General features: G+C 45.6%; 1 protein-coding gene across 1 annotated transcript; it reads right to left on the bottom strand.

The window, feature by feature from the left end:
- Positions 1 to 1,121: 1,121 nt before the first annotated feature.
- LOC144175858 (CD9 antigen-like) lies at positions 1,122 to 20,943 on the bottom strand. The gene is made up of 7 exons (XM_077704880.1): positions 20,650 to 20,943; positions 12,185 to 12,382; positions 10,656 to 10,736; positions 6,187 to 6,282; positions 5,547 to 5,648; positions 4,855 to 4,938; positions 1,122 to 2,126 (listed from the first exon to the last, which is right to left on the bottom strand). Exons 1-7 carry the CDS (start codon positions 20,707 to 20,709, stop codon positions 2,067 to 2,069), a joined length of 681 nt encoding a protein of 226 aa, XP_077561006.1. The 5' UTR covers positions 20,710 to 20,943; the 3' UTR covers positions 1,122 to 2,066.
- Between the last annotated feature and the right edge of the window lie 2,928 nt (positions 20,944 to 23,871).

Raw genomic sequence — 23,871 nt, 5'->3', positions numbered from 1 at the left:
GTTAAACATCCATTTGACAGCGAACAAACAAATGGTGCCCTGTAAAACTGGTCAGAAAAGTAATTGCCTCTAAAAGTTTAACCCACTGATCCAGCAATTGAAAACTTGCAAAAACAGTGTCCTGTAACTATGCCTCCATCTGGTCATTACGGTTACTCCGCAGTTCATTAATATTTAGAACTATTCGTAGAAATCATAGGTTAAATCATACCTCTTCTCACAGAAAAACACGTTTCCTATCTGCAACGCTTGCTATGGAAGTCAAAATAAATCAGCGCGTATTTGACGCCCATTTAAAAGGACGCTTATTTCATTCGGTCCTTTAGCTTAAAACAGGAAAAACGGTTTCAATCCTGACGTGTCACTAGCACTTTTTTTATCCAAGCTCAACTTACCAACAAGCCCTTTAGTAAACCCATCTGCAATAGTTGTAGAAACTGCTGATCGGAGTTCGTAATTAACACTAATACTCCGAAGAGTCATGTTGGAACACAGCTTCAACGTTTTGTACCAGGTGGGGATAGTATCACTGATCAGGCCCCGCAGGCACTTTTATTCGATTGTACGGCGTGATTAACAATTAGGAAACCCAACACGACATCTCCGTCTCGATGACTGGTGTCTTGTTTTCAACGTTTCGATCATTTAATGGCCAAACCCCATTCACCACATTAGTCAGCACATTCGGATGTCCGTACATGCGTCTTCTGACGTTGTTGATTAACGTATTTGAAAAATTATAACTGCTATCTACTTCATTAGGACGGGAATTACTCATCCACATGCAATTGTAAAGCGCGTGTAAATCTAACTTCTTTCCGCATTCCTCTTTCCACATTCATCATGCCTTTACCTAACACTATGTTCAGTGTGCAATAACTTGTACAACGTACAGCTCTTTTACTTGTACAATAACTTGTACATACGATAACTATGTACAATAACTTGAAAGAACAGGCACTAACTTACTTAAGGTTCAAGTAAGTTTATCTACGAAGCTAAAAAGTTGTTACATTCTCACTCGCCCTCACCCACCACTCAACCAAAAGCAGGAACCCAGAGTCCATTCGCGCGTATGGCAATGTACGCTGCCGAAATAAAGACTCGGTGCTCGGGACAGCTCTTCGATAGTCAGTCTTTATTTGCAATAACCCACAACTCCGCGGTTTCAGCGGACTCGCTTCCGGAGCGCAAAAACGACTTTCACATTCTGCTTAGAATGTCAACACTATGCAAGTTTGGCACTACAGAAGCTAACATTCTGGCTAGGCTGTCATTCCTTGCAGCGCTAGGCAGCTTGAAGTACATAGAAGAAGGTACACAATGATTGATGTTAACATGAACTACAAAATGGTAAAACCACACCTGTGCACGTTATGAAACATTACGTTTTGCGCGGGTTTTAAACTTCAAAGACCCACAATGATGGCTAGGTGAAACTAATGAAACGCTGTAAGCAAAAGTTCGAAACTTGTTATGTACAAAACCTTCATATGATTCAAATAAAAAGTAATTACTCACGTTGTATTATATAAGAAATATTTCTGTTGTGCGAAGACTGCGACATGTACCAGAGGCATTCGGGGAGCCGCAGAACAAAGCAAGCGGCCTGAGAGAAAGCACCCTATCTGTGATAAGTGATACGTCCACGCGTGACGACCTGCACGTCGTCACTCATGTGAAAGCAACAACGGCGCAACGACAGGGTGCGATGTACGCCGTTCCACAAGCACGTCACTCACGCCCTGGAATGTGTGGTCGCTCTCCATATGCTCCCCGAAAATTGTAAGCATAAAGCTGACGATGGTGATGCAACACATCCAAACACTTTTTCAGGGCCTCATAGGTGATCCTTGAGTCAAAGCCCCAGAACATGGCCTTTGTTGTACCCCGAGAAGAATTAGGGTACCCGAAATTGAAATCATTTTAAGCACTGTTTTTTTTTCCTTGTACAGCCATAATTCGAATCGGCTGCCATCCTTTTCTCATCCACAACAACGACTTCCAGTGCCGCTTACAACGAAGTAAAGGGGCAAAGAAGCCAGCCATGAACTCCTGTCTCGTGATTATTTGGAATCTTGTCGGATTGTGCAGAACAAACACAGGGAGATGATCATGACGATAATCTGTGAGAGACAAAACAAAAGCAAAGTTAGTTTTGCAGACCAAAATCTTCATGACATTCATATTACATCTCCAAGGTCTTCATGCATTGCATCAAAACAGTGCGATTGAAAAAAAGCCTACCCCGCCTCATAATAAGACAGTGACAATTACAATGTGTCTTATTCACGAGTGCAACGTTAGAAATACAATGATTCCTGACTCACGCAGCACTAAGTAATACCAACCACCAATACCTCAACTCCTCCAAACTGAACATCTCATCGGTACCAGTTTTTTTTGAAAAACATTTCATGGTTGCTGATGTCTGTGCCCAAGCTGCTTCTTCATTTAAGAAAAATAAAACAAATGGGTGGTGAGGCAATACAGATACACCCCTTTGGACGCTTGGTTACCTGTCATACAGTTGCAGGCATCATCACGCAAAGGACTACTTAGACACTCCTTAAATGCGGTCATATTGACACCAGGCTGGGAGCACAAACTTTCAGCTGATAAAACACCAGCTCTTGAGTCTTGAAGCGAGCTTTAATAGAAGGAGACCGTTTAATTTCAACGCTTTAGTTTGGTCACCTGAGCTATTGGTGCCCACAGTTTTTCAACTGCCCCAAAAAAACGATATTTTCTATTGTGGCATGATCGCGAAAATTTACACTGACACACGCAGGTCACCGCCCCACAAAAAATACAGGTAGACGGTTTCAGCGCTTAAGTCACGCAATATCGTGCGAAAGCTTCTTACCTCGCGTAAAATTTCAGGCATTGCCATGCCATTGGTAATAGCTTGCTATTGAAATTCTGTACGGTCTGGATGTCGTTTGAGTGTGAGCATGTGCCGCATTTGCATATGTAGGTGTGGGCCTAAGCGCCGATGTGTTTAGCATTATGGGATATTCTGTTACCAAGTGAGTTCAGGCCGGAGACTTACAGTTGGATGCAGAAGTTTTACTAAACGTGGTTAACAAAAAAAGGTAACAAACCACCTTTACTTGCAAAAATAATGCGTAAAACTAGTCTAAACGAACATTTTTCTAATAAAAAAGGGTATAACCACTTCTTCTCAAACTCAAGATGCAAACGTACCAAGTCGCGACACTACCCGCCATGCCATAGTGCACAGAGGACTAACAGCCAGATCGTTTGAGCAGTTGACCGAGAAGATCGCGGCAGTTTTCATAGCTAACCACTAGATGGCGTTAGGTGTGACAGGAAGCGCCCAGCCTGCATTGTCTAGGAAACAAAATTGAACATTGCGGTTGATGTAGCTTTAAAATATTTGCATGTGTCGTCAAGGGTCTAACGTGACAAATCTCTTCCTTAGACGTTTGAGATTGAGATATTGAGATTGGATTGAAATTTCGGTTGCACATATGCAGTGTCAGTACAACCTACGCTGCGCACATATCATTTCAAACGCTTTGGTCTTATAGGACAAACCGGCGTGGGGTAGTGGGTAGGGCGTCTGCCTGCTAACCGAAAAGTCCGAAGTTCGGTGCCAACCCCGGGGGTATTGTTCTTTTTTCTTTTCAATAACTCAGAGGGGTCCTTACAAAGGGCTAAATTCAGTTTCAAGGGCTACCTATGCTTCCACACTAAAAATTGGGCTGCCTAACAGGACGCGAATTTGCAAATTTTTGGTCCAAATTCGGATACTCCGCCATTGTGCTAACTAGGAAGTGAAAAATGATCAAGGACGCTATTTTAATATTGGTGAGTATTCCAGGCGGGGAACACACACTGTTTATGAGTTGCTATGTTTCCCATCAAACAAAGGGCTGAGAACTGAGTCATTTAAAAAACGACTGATGATGATTAAGGTGTCGATGGTCTGGTGATGGTAGTCGATAGTCCCAATCTTATGGCTCAAGCTATTACCATAAGCTGAGATCAAGGTGCCCAGGGAGTGGATTATCAAAAAAACTGAAATGGAGACGTTATCGCAAACCCCCCTGCTTGAACTAGAATGATCCAGTAAATAACCAATGTTTATCTTGTGCCAGAAGTGACGTTCGACCAAAGTATCTACCCTTCTTGTAAGACGGTGCAAACCGTCCCACAGTACCAGCACCGACACTTATTTTTGCAACACCTGGGACAATCCGCTATAATTGTATCAGATGTTCAGCATGATAAACGTGAGGATGCCATTTATACGCAAGTTCCATTATATTTAGAGTCCTTCACCGCATGAGCGAACCTGACTGACCCTTCCAGCCTTGATTGTTCATTTCGAGATAAGAAATGATTTCTGTGTGTTTTCCTAAATTTTAGGGCTGCATGAGCCCGAAAACAAAACAAAGGGATGGCAAAGCCAACATTACCTGGTTCAATTATGTGGCACTTAATTAGAGCATCTGGCAATCGAAAATTTTTATTTTGAGCCGAAAAAATTGCTTGTTTTTATATATTTTTTGACCACGTGCGTGAGCCCACAAACGAAACCACATTTTTCCCGGACGTAGTTATAGTTGTACAAAAATAGGAACAAAACTACGACCACCTTTTCTTTTAATCCGTCACGTCGTGATTTTTGTCCTAAGTGGAGATTCTTCTTTGTGGCATCCAGGTCAGGAAAACACAACAGTGGTGATGTGCGTCGCAATAGTCGTCGTTTAAGAACAATTACCCGGAAAACTAGCTATTTTGGTTTTGTTCTGTAGACGCTACAGGAACTTTGGTGTGGTGGCGTCAATTCACACCGTGACGGCCGAAAGGGCTACAACTGCTTACCTGAACAAAGCCGAGGGCGAGACCCAAGCCACCGACCACGGCTCCCGTCCGCTCCAGAAGAACTCGCAGATTCTCGCTGCATCCCTGAAATTGTTTCAGGAAGACACTTGAAATAATTGCGCACATCCCTGGGCCAGATTGTCTGGAAATGGCACGCTATTGTTAGGCGGTTTTCTACGGTATGTTAGCTTTCTCGGCGATGTGATCTTGCGATCTAGACCAAGTTGTAATTTGTATTCAGTGCCCCTTTACCGGTTCCCTTTCTTTTTATTGTCTGCGCTTTTCTGCGCTATAGTCGTAATAATGTAGTACTACCCCACACTTCAACCTTACTAATTATATCAGTTTTTTGTAATTGTAAGGGTAACTCCACTGTGAAAAATTTGCTAACGAAAGCCCGGTGAATGAAAACTTGTCAAATTTCTAAAATCGCCAAGAGTTTCCCTACCCTGATGGTGAACCGGATCTTGCCAGTTGCAGTGAGAATAGACAGCGCCCATATCTTTTTGGCTTGTATTAAGTTATAATATACAGCATCTCCTTCAGCGTAGCGCCCCATAGGTAGAGGAGGTTACGTTACATTATCAGGCTATTTTGTTGCCATTTGGTAACCTCCCTGGACTATTGTGCTAGTTAATATCTCGAAATCCCGTATAAGTTGTCACAATAGATGTCTTGAACAAGTTACTTACGTATATGAAGATATTGTTGGTTCGAGAGCTGCTGCAGGACTGTGGTATGGTCATGTCTCGGACCTCATAGTCATGCTTCGAGACGGCACCACAGCATTCCAGCTGGAAGAATGCCGGAAGACGTTTTCAGTCTAAGCTCAACGGCAAGAACTGTGAAGTTCTCTGAATGGGCGTGTGTTTGGACTACTCAGATGTTAGTATGGTATATCGTCACTACACCAGCCTTTAAATAGCCCCCACCAGCCCCGTTTAAGTGCATATAAACTCGTAGTGACCAAGTTGATAACCTTTCAAAAGACGTTCTTGCTCTGCTAACTGGTTTCACTCATACCATCGTTCGAATTAATTTCCCTTGGAAGAAATTACTCCTATACCAAGTGGCCTTTATAAAGAATTCTTAGCACTTGCATCTTCATGTACTATCACTGACCAGTCGTCTGGAAGTTTGGGACTAACTGTAAACTAAGGCATCTTTGTGCTTCACAAAGGCCAAACTTTGTGCCATTTTTATGTTGTAAACTTAAACGCGAGCTTTCGATACACTTTTGTTTTGACAAGCATAAAGTAGCCAGGTGATGCCTTGTATAGAATACCGATAAAAACAAAAAAGCTTCGTGGAAGTTGGGACATTGATACGTACGTGGACTTGCATGAGATCCATGAATCGCCTAGCCTTAGCGTCGTCGATGACTGTGTCCAGCTTTTCCTCTATGCTCACTGCCAGATGGCGTTGTAACTGAAAATCAACAAAAAAGAAAAGTTCAAAATCAATACTGGGTTACGACTCCTGACTTAAGTAGGTAATCCATGATGCGAAATTATGTTCTATATGCATCTGCAGGTTTCCTTCCAGAAGCATGGCCATTAGTTGCTGAAACCAACCTAACAGTCCTCGCCCTGGTTCCTCCAAAACGCGTTTGTAATTTGTAGTGTTTAGTACTCCTGAACAGTTTTAAAATGGGGAAAAGAGCAAATGGGATAGGGAAAGGCCAGATGACAGAAACTAGTAGAGGACCGAAAGTGCTCAAATGAGAAGAATACCCGCTTGCCTCTTTCCTGCTATTTTTGAAAAATGCCATACATGCGATCTTCTAAGCAACACTTACCCAATGCGCTGGAGATTGCGCAAAGCGCTATATTTTTCAGGTTGGTTTTTATTTAGTGTTTTTATTAGTGCCTTAATTTGCAATATCTTTCGGGAGGGTTTTTATTAGATTTTCTTGAGTGGCCTATGCGCCTGCTTTACTTCGGCTAAGCTTAGTGACTGCCCGGGCGGACTGGAAGACCTTTTAGAACAGCAAAACTCTTACGTAAATATTTTGTGAGCATCTCTCTCCTCGCGCCACAGTTGCTTCGGTCTCTTGGCGTTTCTGGAGTTTCTTGGAGTTTCTGGAGCCACAGCGAAAGATCGAGGACATCGAGAAATGGTCGGCAGCCATAGTGCAGGCAACCTCGGACGCGACCACAGAAGTGGAAACGGACGAGAGCGTGCAGCAAGTCGACAGTCACCTGGCCCATATGATAGAGGCCAGACAGTCCCTACAGCGGCGATTGAGACGACAGCGCCACAACCGCACACTACGCAAGAGAGTGGCGGAGCTCGGACGAGCTATCGAAAAACACAGCCGCGAGCTCTGCGCCCAGCAATGGCATGCCGCTTGTAGTGAGGCAGACGGAGAACTCCACAAGGGACGGACCTGGACGCTTCTCCGCCATCTCCTCGATGAAACGAAGACCAGAGGGTACCAACAACACAGACTGGCACAAATCATGCACGCCACCCCCAAGGAACTAGGGCAGGAGGAGACGTGCAAACGGATAAACGCACGTTATCTACCGAGTACCCCAAGTGAAAGCCATGGCGATTACCAGGGAACGCACAACCCAGCCCTCGATCGCGACATCGAAGAATGGGAGGTACGGGCAGCGCTACAGAGCCTCAATTGCAAATCCGCGGCTGGCCCGGACCGAGTAACTAACAAGGCTCTGCGGAACCTCAGCGATGGGGCCGTCACGGCTCTCACGGGGTACTTCAACTGCTGTTGGCGCGCAGGGGCAATACCACGACAATGGAAGACAGCCAAAACAATCCTCACCCCTAAGCCCGGTAAACCGCCCAGCATCGAGAACCTGCGCCCGATATCCCTCACGTCGTGTGTAGGCAAAGTCCTCGAACACGTGCTCAACAACAGATGGCAGCGTTACCTCGAAGGCGAAGGCTTCTACCCCGACACCATGTTGGGGTTCCGGGAACGGCTCAGCACCCAGGATGCCATGATCTTGTTACAACAAGATATACTCGACACATCCATCCTCACGCACGACAACAAAGCGGTGCTGGGCCTTGACCTGCAGAGCGCCTTCGACAAGGTGCGCCACTCCGCCATACTGTGCAGGTCTCGTGACTGGGCATGGGGGAGAGAACGTACAACTATATACGAGACTTCCTGTCGCAGATAACAGTGGAAATCCAAGCAGGGGATCAACAGCTGCCGGTGAAAGAACTGAGCAGCGTGGGAACCCCCCAAGGTTCGGTGATATCGCCGCTGCTTTTCAACCTTGTGATGGTCGGTGTGGCCGAGGGGCTCTCGGAGATCCCGCAGGTTCGATACACCATCTACGCAGACGACATTACCCTGTGGGTTCCAGGGGGCAGCGATGGCCACATTGAAACAACACTACAGACAGCAGTATATCTCATCGAAAACCACCTGGCGAACACCGGCCTGAGATGCTCCCCGCAGAAATCTGAACTGCTCATCATCCCACCACCAGGAAGGTACCGCAAGAAGGCGGAGGAAGAGTCTACGAAAATCCCGATACGCACGAGAGAGGGAACTGTCATCCCCAAAGTGCAAACCCTTCGCGCCCTCGGCATGACCCTCGAAGCGAGCCGGAGCAACGGAACCACGGTTGACCGCATCACCACGAAATTGGGAATTGCCACCCGCCTTATCAAACGAATAACAACAAGGCATCACGGGATGAAGGCGGCCAGCCTCTTGCGACTGATACAATCCTTCGCCATGATTCACGTGGCCTACGTAGGGGCCTTCCACCAGTGGAAGAAGCACGAAAGCGACAGAATCAACGCAGCAATACGAAAGACATACAAGCCGCTCTGGGACTACTGAACAGCACCAGCACCGACCGGCTACTGGAGCTGGGTCTCCACAACACCCTGGAGGAGATTAGCGAGGCCCAAAGAATGGCCCAGCTTGAACGCCTTTCGACCACACGTACACGCAGAAGAACCCTCGAGTGGCTGGGCCTCGGACCAAAGAAGACGGAAACACACAAGGCAAGGGGTCTCCCTCTGGAAACGCTACAACGCCTCAAGATACTCCCATTGCCCCGCAACGTCCATCCCGACTACAACCCAGGACGCCGAGCGGCCAGGGCCCGAGCCCTCACCGAGACGCACGCAAACGACACGGGCGCCATCTACGTGGATGCAGCCAAATACCCCGACAGGCCAGATACCTACGCAACAGTGGCGGTGAGAACACCACCGGAGAAGTGTACAGTGCGTGTAGTGTTCGCGTACCGTCTGCTCAGCAGGCGGAAGAAGTGGCGATCGCACTCGCGCTAACGAACCCGCAATGTACAACAATACTGAGCGACTCGCGCTAGGCCATCGCGAACTTCGCCAAGGACAAAGTGTGTACAAGTGCAGTGCGCGTAGTGCAGTGTTGTGCAGTGAACAGTGAATCGGTGCCGGCTACCCACATCCGTTGGTTGCCGGCGCACATGAAAGCTAGCACCGACGGCAGCGGCCACCCTAACCGCAACGAGACAGCGGACGCCGCCGCGCACGCACTTACCAACCGCGCGGCGCCCCCCCGCACTCTCAGGCGGAAAGGCAGCAGGACGCAGACCAGGAACCCCTCGTGACTTACGCCGAAATACTACAGTGGTACCGCCTCGGCAGACAGCTTCGGCCGCCCCCACACCCGAAGCTCACCAGGGCTGAAGCAGTGCTGTATAGACAATTACAGACAAACTCTGTGATAACTCCGGTGCTGGCGCAATATGTGTGTCCAGAAGTGTACAAAAGTGTGCTGAGCAGTGTGTGCGCGAAAACGAACGCGACCTTGGTCCACCTACTGTGGGACTGTGAACGAAATCCAGTGGAGGCAACCGCCTCAACGCGTTTGCCGGGCGATATCACAAGTGCTATGGACTCGTCCGACCACTATGTTCAACTCCGGGCAGTCCAGCGGCTCGAGGCTGCTCTTGCAGGGCAGAAGCGTAGGGAGGCGCCGACGGAAGGTCTGAGGGATCACACCCGACGACCCTCCGCGCGTCGACCTCGTAGACGCCCGCAAGGCGTAGTCTCGGGGACGACTTAGGAAACGTCAAGGAGGGGGCAAGCCCTGAGTGGCTCCCGCCCACCTCCCCCCGCAGGACAATTCAATTAAGTCTTTCTCTCTCTCACTCTCTCTCTCTCGGTCTCTTGGCGCGAGATGAAGCGAATAAACGAGTGAAAGGCGCTGATTTACCTGCAATTATGGTGGTTATTTCTCCTCAGCCCCAAATCTCTTATCTTCTTGTATGCAAGCAATATTTTGCAGAATATTGCATAAACTTGTGCCTTCTCATTTCATTTTCTTTACACCAATTCGCTGTAACAGTAGTGTATCTGTCACGTTTTTTATTTCATAGCGGGAAAAAAAGTGTCGCAGGTTGCAATATATTCGTAATCTTCGAATCGTGTAGTACATATAATGTAAGCAACCATCTACCACCAGTACGTCTGCAGTAGACAGCTGCAGCAGTTTTTTTTTTCTCTCCACCCGTCATGTATTCTAAAGAACACAAAGTAATTTTAATCCATTCTTTTCTATTCTGCACCTGCTTGCAGCCCACTGCGGCGTGGTAGATATGATTCCGTGATGTACAGTACTGTGTAGATGGTAGTTTTTACAGCTGTGTCATGCTTTTCCTTTTTATAGACGCTGTTATTAAAAACCTCCGTTATTGCCAAATTGTTGCTGTTTGCTTTGGCGCTACTTACAACTTCACTACGGTTTTTTCTCTACTTATCTGCACAGAAGTTCATACAAACGGGGCCTTAACACTTTTTAATGACGGAACTGGACAACCCACCTGGTCTCCGTCGGCGACCTTCCAGACGAGTCCCGCCACGGCACACTCCATGATCAGAAGTACGAACATCGCGATGAAGTACTGCCGAGTGGGTCACCATAGCAAGGTTGGGTGGGAAGGAATGGAACAGACAAAGAAAAGAATCTCAGGTTCAGCGAGTATGCCTACTAGCGCCTGTTTTGCCGAGCTACAATAGTAAGCGCAAATTGATACAAAATAGAATGGCTCACCAATGGCAGCCTCCCCACCTGCATATTTATTTTTCTGTTTTTTCGCATGTGAAAGACAGGAAAAGCGTCTTAGCCATGGAGCAACGAAGCTGAAGCCGAAATCCCTTTGATAGGACTAGTAACTGTGACAAATATTTGGCATGGACTTCAATTTTCTGCTCGGCGATCATGTTACTAAGGGAATTCTGACAAATGTGCAGCAGAATTCCCGAGACTTCCCTTAGATTACGCCAGCTATTACTTTCCGAACAGCTGGCATAATCTTCATCAAACAAAAATAAATAGGTAACACTAAAAAATGGGACAACATACCTAGTTGTAAACAAGTTTCTTTGGTGTTATTTTTTTATGGCTCCAACAGCAGTCAAACCTAACTCTCGTGCAAAGTGTTACAGTATAACCTGAGGGACGCAACAACATAAAGGACTTAAAAAGCACATCGCCATCGACCTAGCCTGCTCGAATTACACCCGTACGTTCTAATGAAGTACCCGATCTAAAATACCTTGCTAGTCGCTTAATACCGAGGCGGCTAGCAGGTTAAGCCACTATGCCCCAACAATATTTGCCTTGCTACGCAATGCTTGTTACTGGGCATAATTGCCACTACGAAATCAATTTTCTACTTTTTCACTCGCTCACACAGCCCAGGTGAATAGAAAAAAGCCTGGAAGAAACTGTAGCCTGCACTTATTTGTTTCTTTTTTTCATAAAAAAACAATAATCCCCAAATGTTTTCTTTTCTAGCATAATCATTCGCAACTGCGGTGTTATTTCTTTGTCAAGAGCCCAGATGCATTTCTGAAAAGTCGTAATAAACAATATGTGTACGTATATGTGAGCCCACCTTAAAGCACAGAGGAACACTGCATTCTTACATATTCTTACATACACGTCATTTATTGTAGCAAATGTTCTTGACGTAAGGGCATGTCCCAAATTGCACACTGCCTTCAAGTGCATGTGCACTTGAAGGCACTTGTTTGCATGTGCACTTGTGCATGTGCACATGTGCATGTGCATGTGCACTTGTGCATGTGCATGTGCATGTGCACTTGTTTGCACTTGAAGTGCAAACAAGTTGATTTAGAAGTAATGCAGAATAAATTGTGCATAACGCCTATACTAACGGTAGTCCCTTGCCAATAACGAAGGCTTATTACCCCCGGGAAACATTGTGATGTTCCCAGAGAATAACGCGGGTGTGCGAAGAGGAGGCTGATTACGGCCCTGTACAATTCCCAGGCGACGAGACGCCACCTGCAACGGCATTGGTCAAGTTTCGAGAGGAGGGTATACCGTAAGAAGCATGCAGGGGCTGTCGATGGCCGCGGCGCAGCACCCCATGAATCCGAGCACGAGCAGCAGCACTCCGACGGCCATGACGACGTAGCAGGCGCTGTAGTAGTTCCCGAGCGGCAGGTTGTCCTGGTACACCCAGAAGTCGGGGTCTGAACGAATCCATATGCCCACAGCCAGCACGCCCAGGCCGAGCATCTGCGCATTCGTTCGCGAGCAGAGAGCAAAAGAGAAATGAGAAACACTAAACACAGGTTAAAACCGGAGCATTTAAACGGTTCTCACCTTGCCTTATGAGGCAGCGAACCGCGTTTTTTCTCTCTAAATTATCCGCTTGCCAGTACATTGGGTGCCGTCACAAAAATTATGTAATGAATAAAGTTACAAAATTTACCGCTGGGTGAGGACAATCAGCGGCTGCACAAATTCAAAGCCTGTGTCAGCCTAAAGAAGACTTTCGATTGATTGTGGGGTTTACCGCGCCGTCGCAACTCTGGCAATAAGGCGCGCCGTAGTGGAGGGCTCCCGGTTAATAGTGATCACCTGGGGATCTTTAACGCGCGCCAAAATCTCGTACACACGGGCGTTCTTGCTTTCCGCCTCCATCAGAAAAGCGGCCGCCGCGGCCGGGAATCGAACCCGCGACCTTCTGCTCAGCAGCGCAACGCTTTAGCCACTGAGCCACCGCGGCGGGTCATAAAGAAGACTTTGAACATGCAAAACATGTGGCTGCTCTCGTCTTTCTCAGCGGCGTGATTATTTAGAATGCTTTTCAGAAAGCCCTTTACCGGCCGAGTGAAATTTCCGCATTTTCCTTAAAGCTACGTCTTCTAAGCGGTATAATAACCCTATTGGACATGCCTGCACAAGCCACGACCCTACTGTTCTCGTTTGAATGACTATAGAGAAGTGAGCTGATTTTAAGCCACCTCATTTTTAAAGTACCTGTTGGATGCATGATTGAATCTGTTGAGAGTAATATCAGGGAACCCCTACAGCTTTTGGGGTAATTTGGAGAAGGATTATGAAGTTATTTACTTTATCTTCCTTCCCCCATCCACTCTATCCATTGTCGCCGGCTGAAACTCAAATTTTCAGCATCGAAACTTTTTTTATTAGGTGTTAGAAACACCGCGAAATCGCTATGGCTCCGGGAAGAATGTATCGCTGTATAAAAGCATGTACATGGGAAGCAACGCTAACCTGTGTGCAGCTCGTAGGCTATGCTGTTGTGGAATGGCACCCACGCACAAAAGATGTACGGGCACTCTGCTTGCGATGTTGCAACTAAAATAAACATCAAAACGCGCCCTCCCATACAGTAAATAGAGCTGCAGCTCTACGTTTCAGTTCGCATACGATTGCCACCAATTCGAGAAAGTACTTTAAAACTAGCCAGCTCGAACGTAAGGGCGTTCGAAAACAGTTCGGAAGTTTCGGAAATTGAGGCTACAACAAAGCAGAACGTTCCATCACGCACGCATTTGTATTTGGGGGCAAAATCGTAGACGGTGACTTGAAAAGGACATCCACATTTCATTTCCCTTCATTTCAGTTCATCTTCTGCTCCAGTAGCATCAAGAATCAGGTAGCCATAAATACGCGGCGGCACAAAGCCAATTACAGTGTCGGTGAATCATGCCCATGCTGGCTTGCGATGCAAGTGCCAGTTGACCTCCGAGTATATTGCTGTTAGAGGCTTAGTCCCACCCTCTAACGCCTTTTTACAGCCGCATCAGAAGAGGTTGCCCGTTCATAGGTGGACGTGGAAGCTCGTACGGGGTAAGGGGAGGGGAAGACCGCTTCTGCTTGACTGAACGCTCGTATACAAAATGGCATCGGTGTCCTCTTCGCTCGGTGCATGCTGTCAAAGGTCTCTGGATTTGGGAATGCTGCCGCGTTTTAGCAAAGCGGAGCGGACAACATCGAAGGGAAACCCGTTTGTGTTTCTCTAGGAGTCCCTGTCATGCATCTCTCTGTGGCAACAACTTGCCAAGCTCGAGTAGAAAGTAGGCTCTAGTACGGGCGACCAGCAGTGTTCCTCTCATACCGGTATCCCAAACTTGTCGTGATGACGCCGACATCTGTTCCGGACGCCAATGCTTTTTTTTAGTGCAAGACACGACAATCGTCCACTTAATTTTCTTGAAATTCTTCCATATGTGACGGGTATGTCACGTAAGCATATATTTTCGATGCTTCCAGCTATCGTGCCTTGTCCGTCAAGAAAACACAGAAAATCGATCGAAACTACGTCAAATGCAGAAATGACAAACAAAACATGTGCCCCATTGGTGTTGTTATGACATTCCTTCAGTTAATCGTGCGCAACCATGGCATAAAAACTTGCCAAGTGTTTTGTTATACGGCCGGGGACAATAAAAGCGGGCAATTTGCAGACATTATGCTGCAATGAATATTATCGCCTCCGATGCCTGCAGCACCTGGGCGGACTTCATCATCTTGCTGCGCCGACGTAGCATTCGGGGCTAACGGCTTGCTTACGCGAAATTATGTAGAGAATCTTGAATTCACAGCGCAAACAAGAAACGACGACGATAGGGAGAGCATGACACACAGGTGCTGACTAACAACTGAAGTTTATTGCTGTGGCGTCTGGCATATAAATACAGCAGAAATCAAGGCAACAAAGAAATCGAAGCATAACATTGAAAATAAAATATAACAATTCCGCCACGACATCACTACCACCATGTGCTAACAAACCGTCTAGATAGTTGATTTCATTTAATTATAGCGCGACAGAAGAGACGCTTACACACTTTTCTTTTCTTTTTGCTATTTTAGGAGCCTCAATAATCTCCCTCGTCAGTTTATGCTTATTTTTACACAATATTGCGGTACTACTGAAGATAGGCTCGCACCCAGGACAGTCCCCACAATGTACTTTTAGATTACCACTTTTGCTTTTTTCCACGTTGTAACTGTGTTCCTTCAGCCAATCATTAACACATCTCCCCGTTTGCCCGATATATTCTCTGCCACACAATAAAGGTATGCTGTAAACTACGTTTGTGACACATGGGATGAACTGTCGTTGGTGCTTCTTCCTACAAACCTCAGAACTTGGGGTATCGCTGTTAACGTGTCTACATAGTCTGGAAAGTTTATCTGGAGCTGAAAAAACAACGCAAACATCGGCACGCTTGGCAATTCTTTATAGATTATGCGACACCGTATGTATGTACGGCAATACTGCAACCTTCCCTTTCTTTTTGTTATTGCGATCATTTTCTTGTTTAGTCTTTATTTTCTTCAACAAACTTTCGGCAACGGACGTTAATAGATCTGTAGGATAACCTACATTAATTAGGCGATTACCCTGATCTATGAAACTAAAACGCATTATATGAACGCATGACTTAACAAGTGAATTTTTCAGGCACAGATTCGCAATTCCTCTTTTAACCAGTTTTGAATGCGCTGAGTCATACGCAAGAAGCGACTTCTTGCCTCGAGGTTCGTATTTGCAACAAATGTGCTCATGATTAAAAGAAAGGTGAAGATCGAGAAATCGGGTACATCCTCCAACGGTTACTTCATGGGTTACTACTAGAGGCTTCAAGCAGTCATTAAAAATTGTTAGGAGTTGTAAACAAATCTAAAAATGTCCGCTGACGTGGCTGTCTTGAGTCGGTCTGCTAAACCCTATATGGGTGCGATGAATGAACCAATGCAGATGCCATTATTTTCGAGATAAGTTCCGCCGTTCCATGTTCAAAAAGTAGAGTTCAAATAAAAGGCAACAAGTTCTAAAAATCCGGCAACCGTCATACCGGCAGCGTTCTGAAATGCGGGTCCATGAATGTCGATCTCGTCTTCTAAAAAATAAAGCAATTCATCTTGCGGAATCGAATAATAAAGGTCTTTGACATCAAATGAGCATGACGTGTACTGGTTGTCTGCTTTAGCATCCAGAACCTTAATAACATCTGAAGAACTTTTTGCCATGAAGGGATCGTTATTATGTAAAATCCGTAGCTTCTCCTGTTAAAACAAAGATACTGCTTTCTGCCAAGTTCCGTTCTCAGAAACAATTGCCCTAAATGGCCACTGAACCTTATGCGTTTTCGCGTTAAAGAATATTTCTAAGGCCGATTTTGAAGACTTTTCTACCCTTCCGGCAAGCTCTGTCAAGTTTAACTTGTTGCATAGCATCTTAGCTTTAGTCTTTACTTTTGAAAGACTAATGCTGTCACGGCGGCAAAGAACGGAGTCAAGTGCTTCTGAAGCTTTTGAGTGGTACAATTTATTAGGAAGTATTACGAATCCCCCTTCCTTATCAGCAGGTAACAGCTAATGAGTTCTGCTTTAGGTATGACGCAACTTTTCTTACAAATAAGTTACTAGTTGCAGGCTTACATCGAGCAAGCACATCGACGCCCTCCGAAACACATCTATCCTTCTCGTGTTCTGCAGGCTGGCCTGACACTTGCCTTACCAAACACAAAAGTTCCGGCGCTGTTTTTCGTGGAGGCACCGCAAACTAGTCCTGCTTTTTGGCACTGGAACATTTTAGTCACTCCTGGAACTTTTAGCCAGGCATTCGTTGTGTGCACTAAATACGCTACACATTCTTTACGCTAATAGATGGGGAGGCCGTCCCTTTTTATCGACTCCAGAGCGGCCTTGGGCAACTCAACGTTTTCCAAACAAACTTATAACGATATACAGGATAATCTCTTCTGAAACCACTCAAGAGCTTCAAAGGTTAACGCAACGGGTAGTCTAAAAGCGACGAACAGGCTCGAACACGTTACCAACTGCGCCGCAGCAGCTATCGCTGCTCCTCATGAGCACAACAGGTTGCTGTCCGCGCGTGTAAGGACACGTGGGTAAGCAAAATAAAGTGAAAATAAAGTCTAACCCCCCACCCCTTACTAATTACGCATATTCACTTCGTCGCGGTAACGCCTGCCCATGGGTAAGCAGACTTCGAGTTCCAAGCATTAGATCAACAACAGCGGCAACGATTTGTAGTAATTCTAACACCTGTTTTTTGAAACTTTTGGTTGATGTTTTCCAATTAGGTTCAGTGAACCTGCGTCGGGGTCAAAATTTAGGGGTTGGTCGGGACCTTAGATTCGCACCCCCCCCCCCCTGATATCACGACTTGTTGATAATTCACTGCATATTTCAATAAAACAAAATATCTAAGGCGAAAAGAAAAGAGCTGAATGGTTGCACCATATATTCAATACGCCTCGAAATGCATAAAACATAGCCATATTAAGAATAAAATTACAAATTAAGGTGGTCACCCGTGCAACAGAAGAAAAGCCTTCCGATTGTTCTGGAAAGACCACGATGATGATTTTATGGCGGTATTATTTTATTCTATTTCAGCACTTTCATGCTGGAATTGCATTTCACAATAACATTATTTAATGAGAGGACGTCTTCTAGACAAAATTCGGGCCATCTAAAGATGGTAAGTACTTTACGTTGGCTTACATAGAAGAATTCGTATTTTTTAAAGCACGGCTGTCAATGAACCGATAAGCAAACAAACAAGCTTACGGGCACTTGAAAGATCAATATCGTAGAGTTCTAATAACGTGAATTTCGAACAGCTAAATGCATTCTTCTGAAATAAAATTTTGGGGGTACAACACAACAAACTGCTGGTAATTGCAGAAATTGCTTGGATATAAACACGTCGCAACCGTGAGATATGATAATCGTAACTGTTCGAATACTACATACCAAACATGATGAGAGTGTGCATGAAAGCAATATAAAAATATTTATTAAATTTTCAAATATATATAAATATCAAAGCAAAAAAACTTTTTATTTGTTTATTTATTTATTTACGATACCTGGCATATTAGTTTGTGGCATAGAGTATGAGGGAGCACATAATATAAACAGAGGCAACACACAAAATATGCACACGGATAGGAAAGAACAAACAAATAATGAGGCAACTCTCTCAAACCCACACACATAAAGCCGACCATACGCCCAAAACCTGAAAACATCAAGCAGAGTCAACCAAAACTGTGTCAAACTACCGCACAGATATGCATATAATCAAATACAAACAATCACACGTACACACTAAATTTCTGTAAAGGGTTGAGGTTAATTATCAGATAAGAGGCGTCGAAAGGTTTCATGTAATGACACATATGCGATATGATAGGGCAGTTTGTTCCAAAGACGCATAGCACATGGGTGGCGAGATGAATTAAAACCGCGTGTGGCACTGTAAATGCGGGAGAAGCTGTGGTGGTTTTACAGTCGACGTGACGTGATTGATGGGCATGGAAGATTAAGCGGTGCTGTTGTCGAGGCGAATACGTATTTATGGAAGCACCATACGGCTGCTATAGAGTGACGTGTGTGCAATGGCTGTAGAAAGCCGTCGCTTTTAAAGGAGCCATGAAGAGAAAACACAAGTTTGCTTCATTCTCTTCATGGCTCCTTTAACCTGTGTGATGCTACAATTTCGGCTACAATTGTGAGTTATGGAGGGAGCAGCTCGATTTTGAATTTAGTCAATAATGTCTGTTAAATATTTTTCATATGGCCCCCAAATGGAAGAAGCCAATTCCAGTGCTAGGCGAACAAATTTTTGAAAGGATAGTTTGCGAACATTTGAGGGGGCATGGCGCAGATGGCCTCGTGAGCAACCAAAGGATCGAGATGCTTTTGCGCACATGCTAGAGATATGGACAGACCGAGACAAATCGGGAGTTAGAATGACACCTAGATATCTGTACGTCGACGTCCGCGTGAGTGGGCTACCATTTCAGGTGTAGGTAAAGTCGGAGTTAAGACGCTTCCGACTAACCATTATGATTTTACAGTTATTTCAGGTTAGCGTCATTAGCCATGCGTCACATCAGCTGGAAAGAAGACTAAGATCGTTTTTGAAGGCAAGGTGATCATCAGTAGAAGTTATTTTCTGATATAACATATAATGCAGTCATCAGCAAACAACCACACACATGATCTTCAATTTGTTCCCAAGTCCTTCACGATTATTTAAAAAAGTAAACCGCCTAGAACGCTGCCTTGCGGTACACCGGAGATCGCGTCAAAAAAGGGAGTAAAAATTTTGGAGATTTTAGAAATGCTCCTATGCCAACACCCATCTTTTCTGTATATTACCAATGTGGATTTGCGAAATTTCTGACGAGATTTAGGGAACACTCTACGGGAAAAGACAGTGTCGCGTGCAGTTAAGGTGTCTCAGCAAAGTGCGATTGCAGGAACAATGAGCGGATGCTTCTAAAAAGGCATGAAAATCATAAAGTTAGTTTTTAGGGAATGCTTATTAGATGGCTGTTGTGACGTATTCAGTCAGCACATTCCTTAAACGCAATAAGAGCCATTGATTTATCAGTTCATAAAACTGTCGTACCGTCAGCGCATAGCACGCAGCGCTCTGCATTGAAGCGATTAGTATACAGATAACGAAGAGTAAATGGCCGAATATTAAGCCTCGCAGCATGCTTTCCTTATTTGTGCCCCGAAAAACCAACTTCAACACACACAGCGCCTTATCAATTTGTAGCAAGGTTATTCGGGAAAGTATGAACTGGTACGGTTAAACCATATGATTCGAAATAGTGCACAAAACGTCACGATTATTGCCATTAACCAACTTTGTAAAATCTAAGAAAACGGCTCCGGCCAACACTCCCGAACCAATAGACTTCTGGTTATCTTCCTGGATGAGTGAAAATTTTAACCGAATACTAAACAATAAAAACATTAAAATAATATTGAAGATAAGTCTAGAACAATGCTGAATAACTTCGTAACAAGCACTCCCTTAGGTCAGTTGCTGTGAATTCATCTCAACAACGTTTCACGTCCACTGTAGTCGAATACCTACGTATGAGCTGGCAGAAACATGGTGACATATTGTGGACTAAAGCGGGGACCAGTAGATTATTCACATGCCACATTTTTCACAGGCATGCAGCAGAATTTTCCGCCGTTGGCTCAGAGACGTAGGTATCGGTGGAATGGCTCTGGTATTAACTGTTCGGCTGCGTGCATATGTTAATTAAAGTTTTTTTTTCGGAAACATCGCCTTGACAGTTACAGGTAAAAATAACCTCTGCATTTGTCTTTAACATCGGTAGAGCAGCGTGCAATTAATTGCCAGAGGACCAACAAAACCGGATTTATCGCTGCTACTAAACAATGAAGCATTGTTCAAAACAAGAAAAAGCGGGGAGCTACAGCTCTCAAATTGATACAGCTCCTGGTGCTGTTTACTTCCTCCAGTGCAAAAAGAAGTGAACGCTCTGAGTACATGAGTTACACACATGAGTTACACAATGCAATGCGATCGTCCGCGCTGCTTCCTTTGAAAGGAAATAAAAACAGGACAGAGAAAAGGTTCGTGACTACGCCTAACATGGCCGACGCCAGCAACGGACAATTTGTACGCAACATGTCGTCGAAGCATCACTCTGACTCACCCAGACAAGCAGGTTGCATGTGATGAGAATATATTTGACGCAGGCTACTCCTTCATCCATGGCTATCCGTTCTTCGCGGTGTACGCAGCAAGAGAAGGAATACACTAAAAACGGTCACTGGGCAAGTAAGAAGCAGTCGGATACTCCTGGGATCACGGCGGCGGCGAGCGAGCCCGTATAGATAGAACGAGGGCGGTGGCCGGCGTCCTTTGCCTCCAGGTGAGAAAGCCAGGCGCCCAGACGTTTCCCGTTCGGACTCGCGCCGTTATCGCGCGCTCCGGAACGCAGGCTGGCGAGGGCTGCGTGCCTCTGTGTAGGTGCGAGTGCGATGAGGGGGAAGGTATAGAGAACGGTGTTTCCTTTTTATTCTTTAAGTCATATTCTTCCATCTTTCCGTATACTGTGTGCGCGGACCCTCCGTCGCGCTGCGCAGTGTAGATAGACGACGGTATCTCGGAGAGGAGGGACGAAGTCCGGCGCCTATTCTCCACGCTGCACTACGTGCGTGCGTGCGTGGGCGGCGAAGTATCTCTTGTGTACTCGCCCATGTTTGCCTTCGTATGTGAGCAGCGAGTGAGAGGCCGCCCCTCGGCTGACTAACGGTCGTTCCTTCTCTGTTCCGTGAGTAACAAAACAGCCGCGGAGGGTGACGCGGCCCGTTCGACTGCCGCAAGGCATTCAGACGACTAAGCTGCAGACGTACTTTTGCAGACACAGAAAGCCAACGTCAGTCGAAGCGTGGAGGATCACAGCACAGGCTTCCCACTATTCCACTCGCAATTGTTGCGAATCCGATACATGGAAATTTTGCCTCTCTCACGTATCGATGCGCTTGCCCGGATAAGGCAGCATCTAAGTGGTTTAGATGTGGGGTTCGAATTCCGTTTCCATCAATCACTCCAGGACGCCTGTGACACCGAAGTCGTTATTATTATGCAATCACTTGAGATGTTCACGGACACTGAGTGGAACAGGAACCATACGGTGGCCAATGGAAAAGGGCGGAGTAGGACCAGAAAAACAGGTACAACTCCAAAGTGTAATAAGAATGTAGAAGGCAACAACACCTCCCTCGGTTTGTGACACTAGCGTCCCCAGCGGAAGCGTTTAAAAAAGGGGTTATTATTGTAGTAAGCAGTCATTGGGTTTGCGGGGTAGTACTTGAGAATTCAAGGCGTTTTTTTGTGATAAAAAAAAGCGAGACGTGACATATATTTAGGTGAACCTTAAGGGACACAGCCGCTCAAGGTGGCGTAAATGATGGCCTAAATATGAATTTACTATTAGAGCACTAAGCTATTCCGGCACTTCATCACAGATATGTCACGTGCGCTACACACCAGGGCAAGTTCCTTCCCATTAAGTCCTAGTGAATTGTTTTAACGACGAATGTGTTTCTTGGGCTACTTAAAGGCGAACATTTTTACCTGTCTGTCTGTCTGTCTGTCTGTCTGTCTGTCTGTCTGTCTGTCTGTCTGTCTGTCTGTCCCTCGATTCAGCTGCCCTGCAAGTTTTGAAGCAGGCGTTTATTTAGGTAAAACATTTTTAAAGTAGTAAATCTGGCAGCGTACTTCAGACTTGTCAACATGGTTTAGCAGAACGAAAACTTTAGGCAAATTTGAAGGAAATCTTATATACATAATTGATAATACTCTTCTTTCAGTTAAAAATAGGCGTTGACGTACTTTTGAGACAGAAAACAGAAAACACGGTTTAAACAAGCAATGTTTTAACAATAAATACAAAAAAAGGCTGCGCTCAAGCCTAGAGTTCGGGGATCGAGCGCTGACACAAGCAGTAAGTAAAGGTCCCAACAGACGGCGCGTCTGCAGTGCCAGCGCTAGAACACTGAATTCAATTCATCAAACCTCAAATGCATTTATCTTGGGAGGACCGGGAAAGGAGGGAAACAGCGTGAGAGGTGAACGAGGAACAGAGGAGAGGGAGTCACGGGGAAGGGCAGCGTAAGACCATTGTCTTCCGACAACATTTGCAGCGAAGCGAGCAGGGACGACGCGAATTTTTTATGCTAAAATTTGTTCAGATGGCTTTACCCGTTCTCTCTTCCTTTCCCTTTCTCACACACACTCTCTCTCTCTCTCTCTCTCTCTCTCTCTCTCTCTCTCGCTTATATCACCCCATACATTCATTTTGGTCGGGAATGGGGTACGTTGAACATTTCGCAACATCGAATTAGGCATGAAATCGGCTCCCGCAGCCGCTACAGCGATGCGAATGGACTTATCCGCTCTGTGTCAGCTAAAACGTGCAGAATCGCAGGAAATCTTAATTTTGGGAACTACAGTTGGAGTGGAACAGGTGATGTTACCGCCCACTGCTGACCCCATACCATGTATAGTCTTCGTAAGACAAGTTATTAGGATGTTGCGCTTTATTGCGTTGCTAAGATAGGTTGTGTTTTTTCTGCTCATTACACGGTCAAACTAAGTGCTGTTGCCACGGCCTTGTTACCGGCTCAATCGCCAACTCAATCTTGGGCTATTTATGATCGCCACTGCTCGCCAGGGAAAGCTGTCGTCTTTAAAGGTACCGCCAACTGACTTTTTATGGAGTACGTGCGCTCTATCGCAAATGAAAAGTCATCACTTTAAACACCATCATCACTTTAAACACCATCAACCGAATCTGTTTTCCGCTGAGGGATTACAACGTTTGAAAGCGGAATTTTTAAATTCACCAGCGTTGCGTATGCTTCCAAAACGAATGCTCGCAACCATGACACTAAGCCGCGCGGGAACATGCTTTTAACCAGCTTTTAACCGTAAGAGGGATTTGTAAGGTACTTAAACGTTCTCCCAAGCCAAAACAATAATAAAATGCAGTCTTCCCTACTCCTTTACGCGGTTTTTGGATAACGTAGGGAGACGGGAACGGAGCTGTTTAGACACGATTAGACACTACATGGCGACACTTTTGCGGTAATAATTTATTTCAGAAATTTCTTGTGGTTATTTGACTATATAAAACGCTGGTTTTCATGTGAGCTACAGGCCGTACACTCTACAAAAAGCGGTGGGCTGTCCCTTTAAAACCGAGGGTGTCAAAATTGCCAACGTTATCCTATTTTCGGGCCCGATGGATACTTTTTCAATGCATTACGACGTGTTCAATTGCATCTGGGTACTTACCACAGCATTCGCTTGTCTTGTACAGCTTCGAGAATTTTTAATGTAGGCCGTCCACACTCACCCAGCTCCTGTG

This window comes from Haemaphysalis longicornis, unplaced genomic scaffold (assembly GCF_048455015.1).
Source record: "Haemaphysalis longicornis isolate Haplotype H1 unplaced genomic scaffold, Haemaphysalis longicornis Haplotype H1 scaffold_3, whole genome shotgun sequence".
In the NCBI taxonomy this organism is placed as follows: domain Eukaryota; kingdom Metazoa; phylum Arthropoda; class Arachnida; order Ixodida; family Ixodidae; genus Haemaphysalis; species Haemaphysalis longicornis.
Note: the sequence above shows the minus strand (reverse complement) of the source record. Positions and strands in the feature narration are given on the sequence as shown.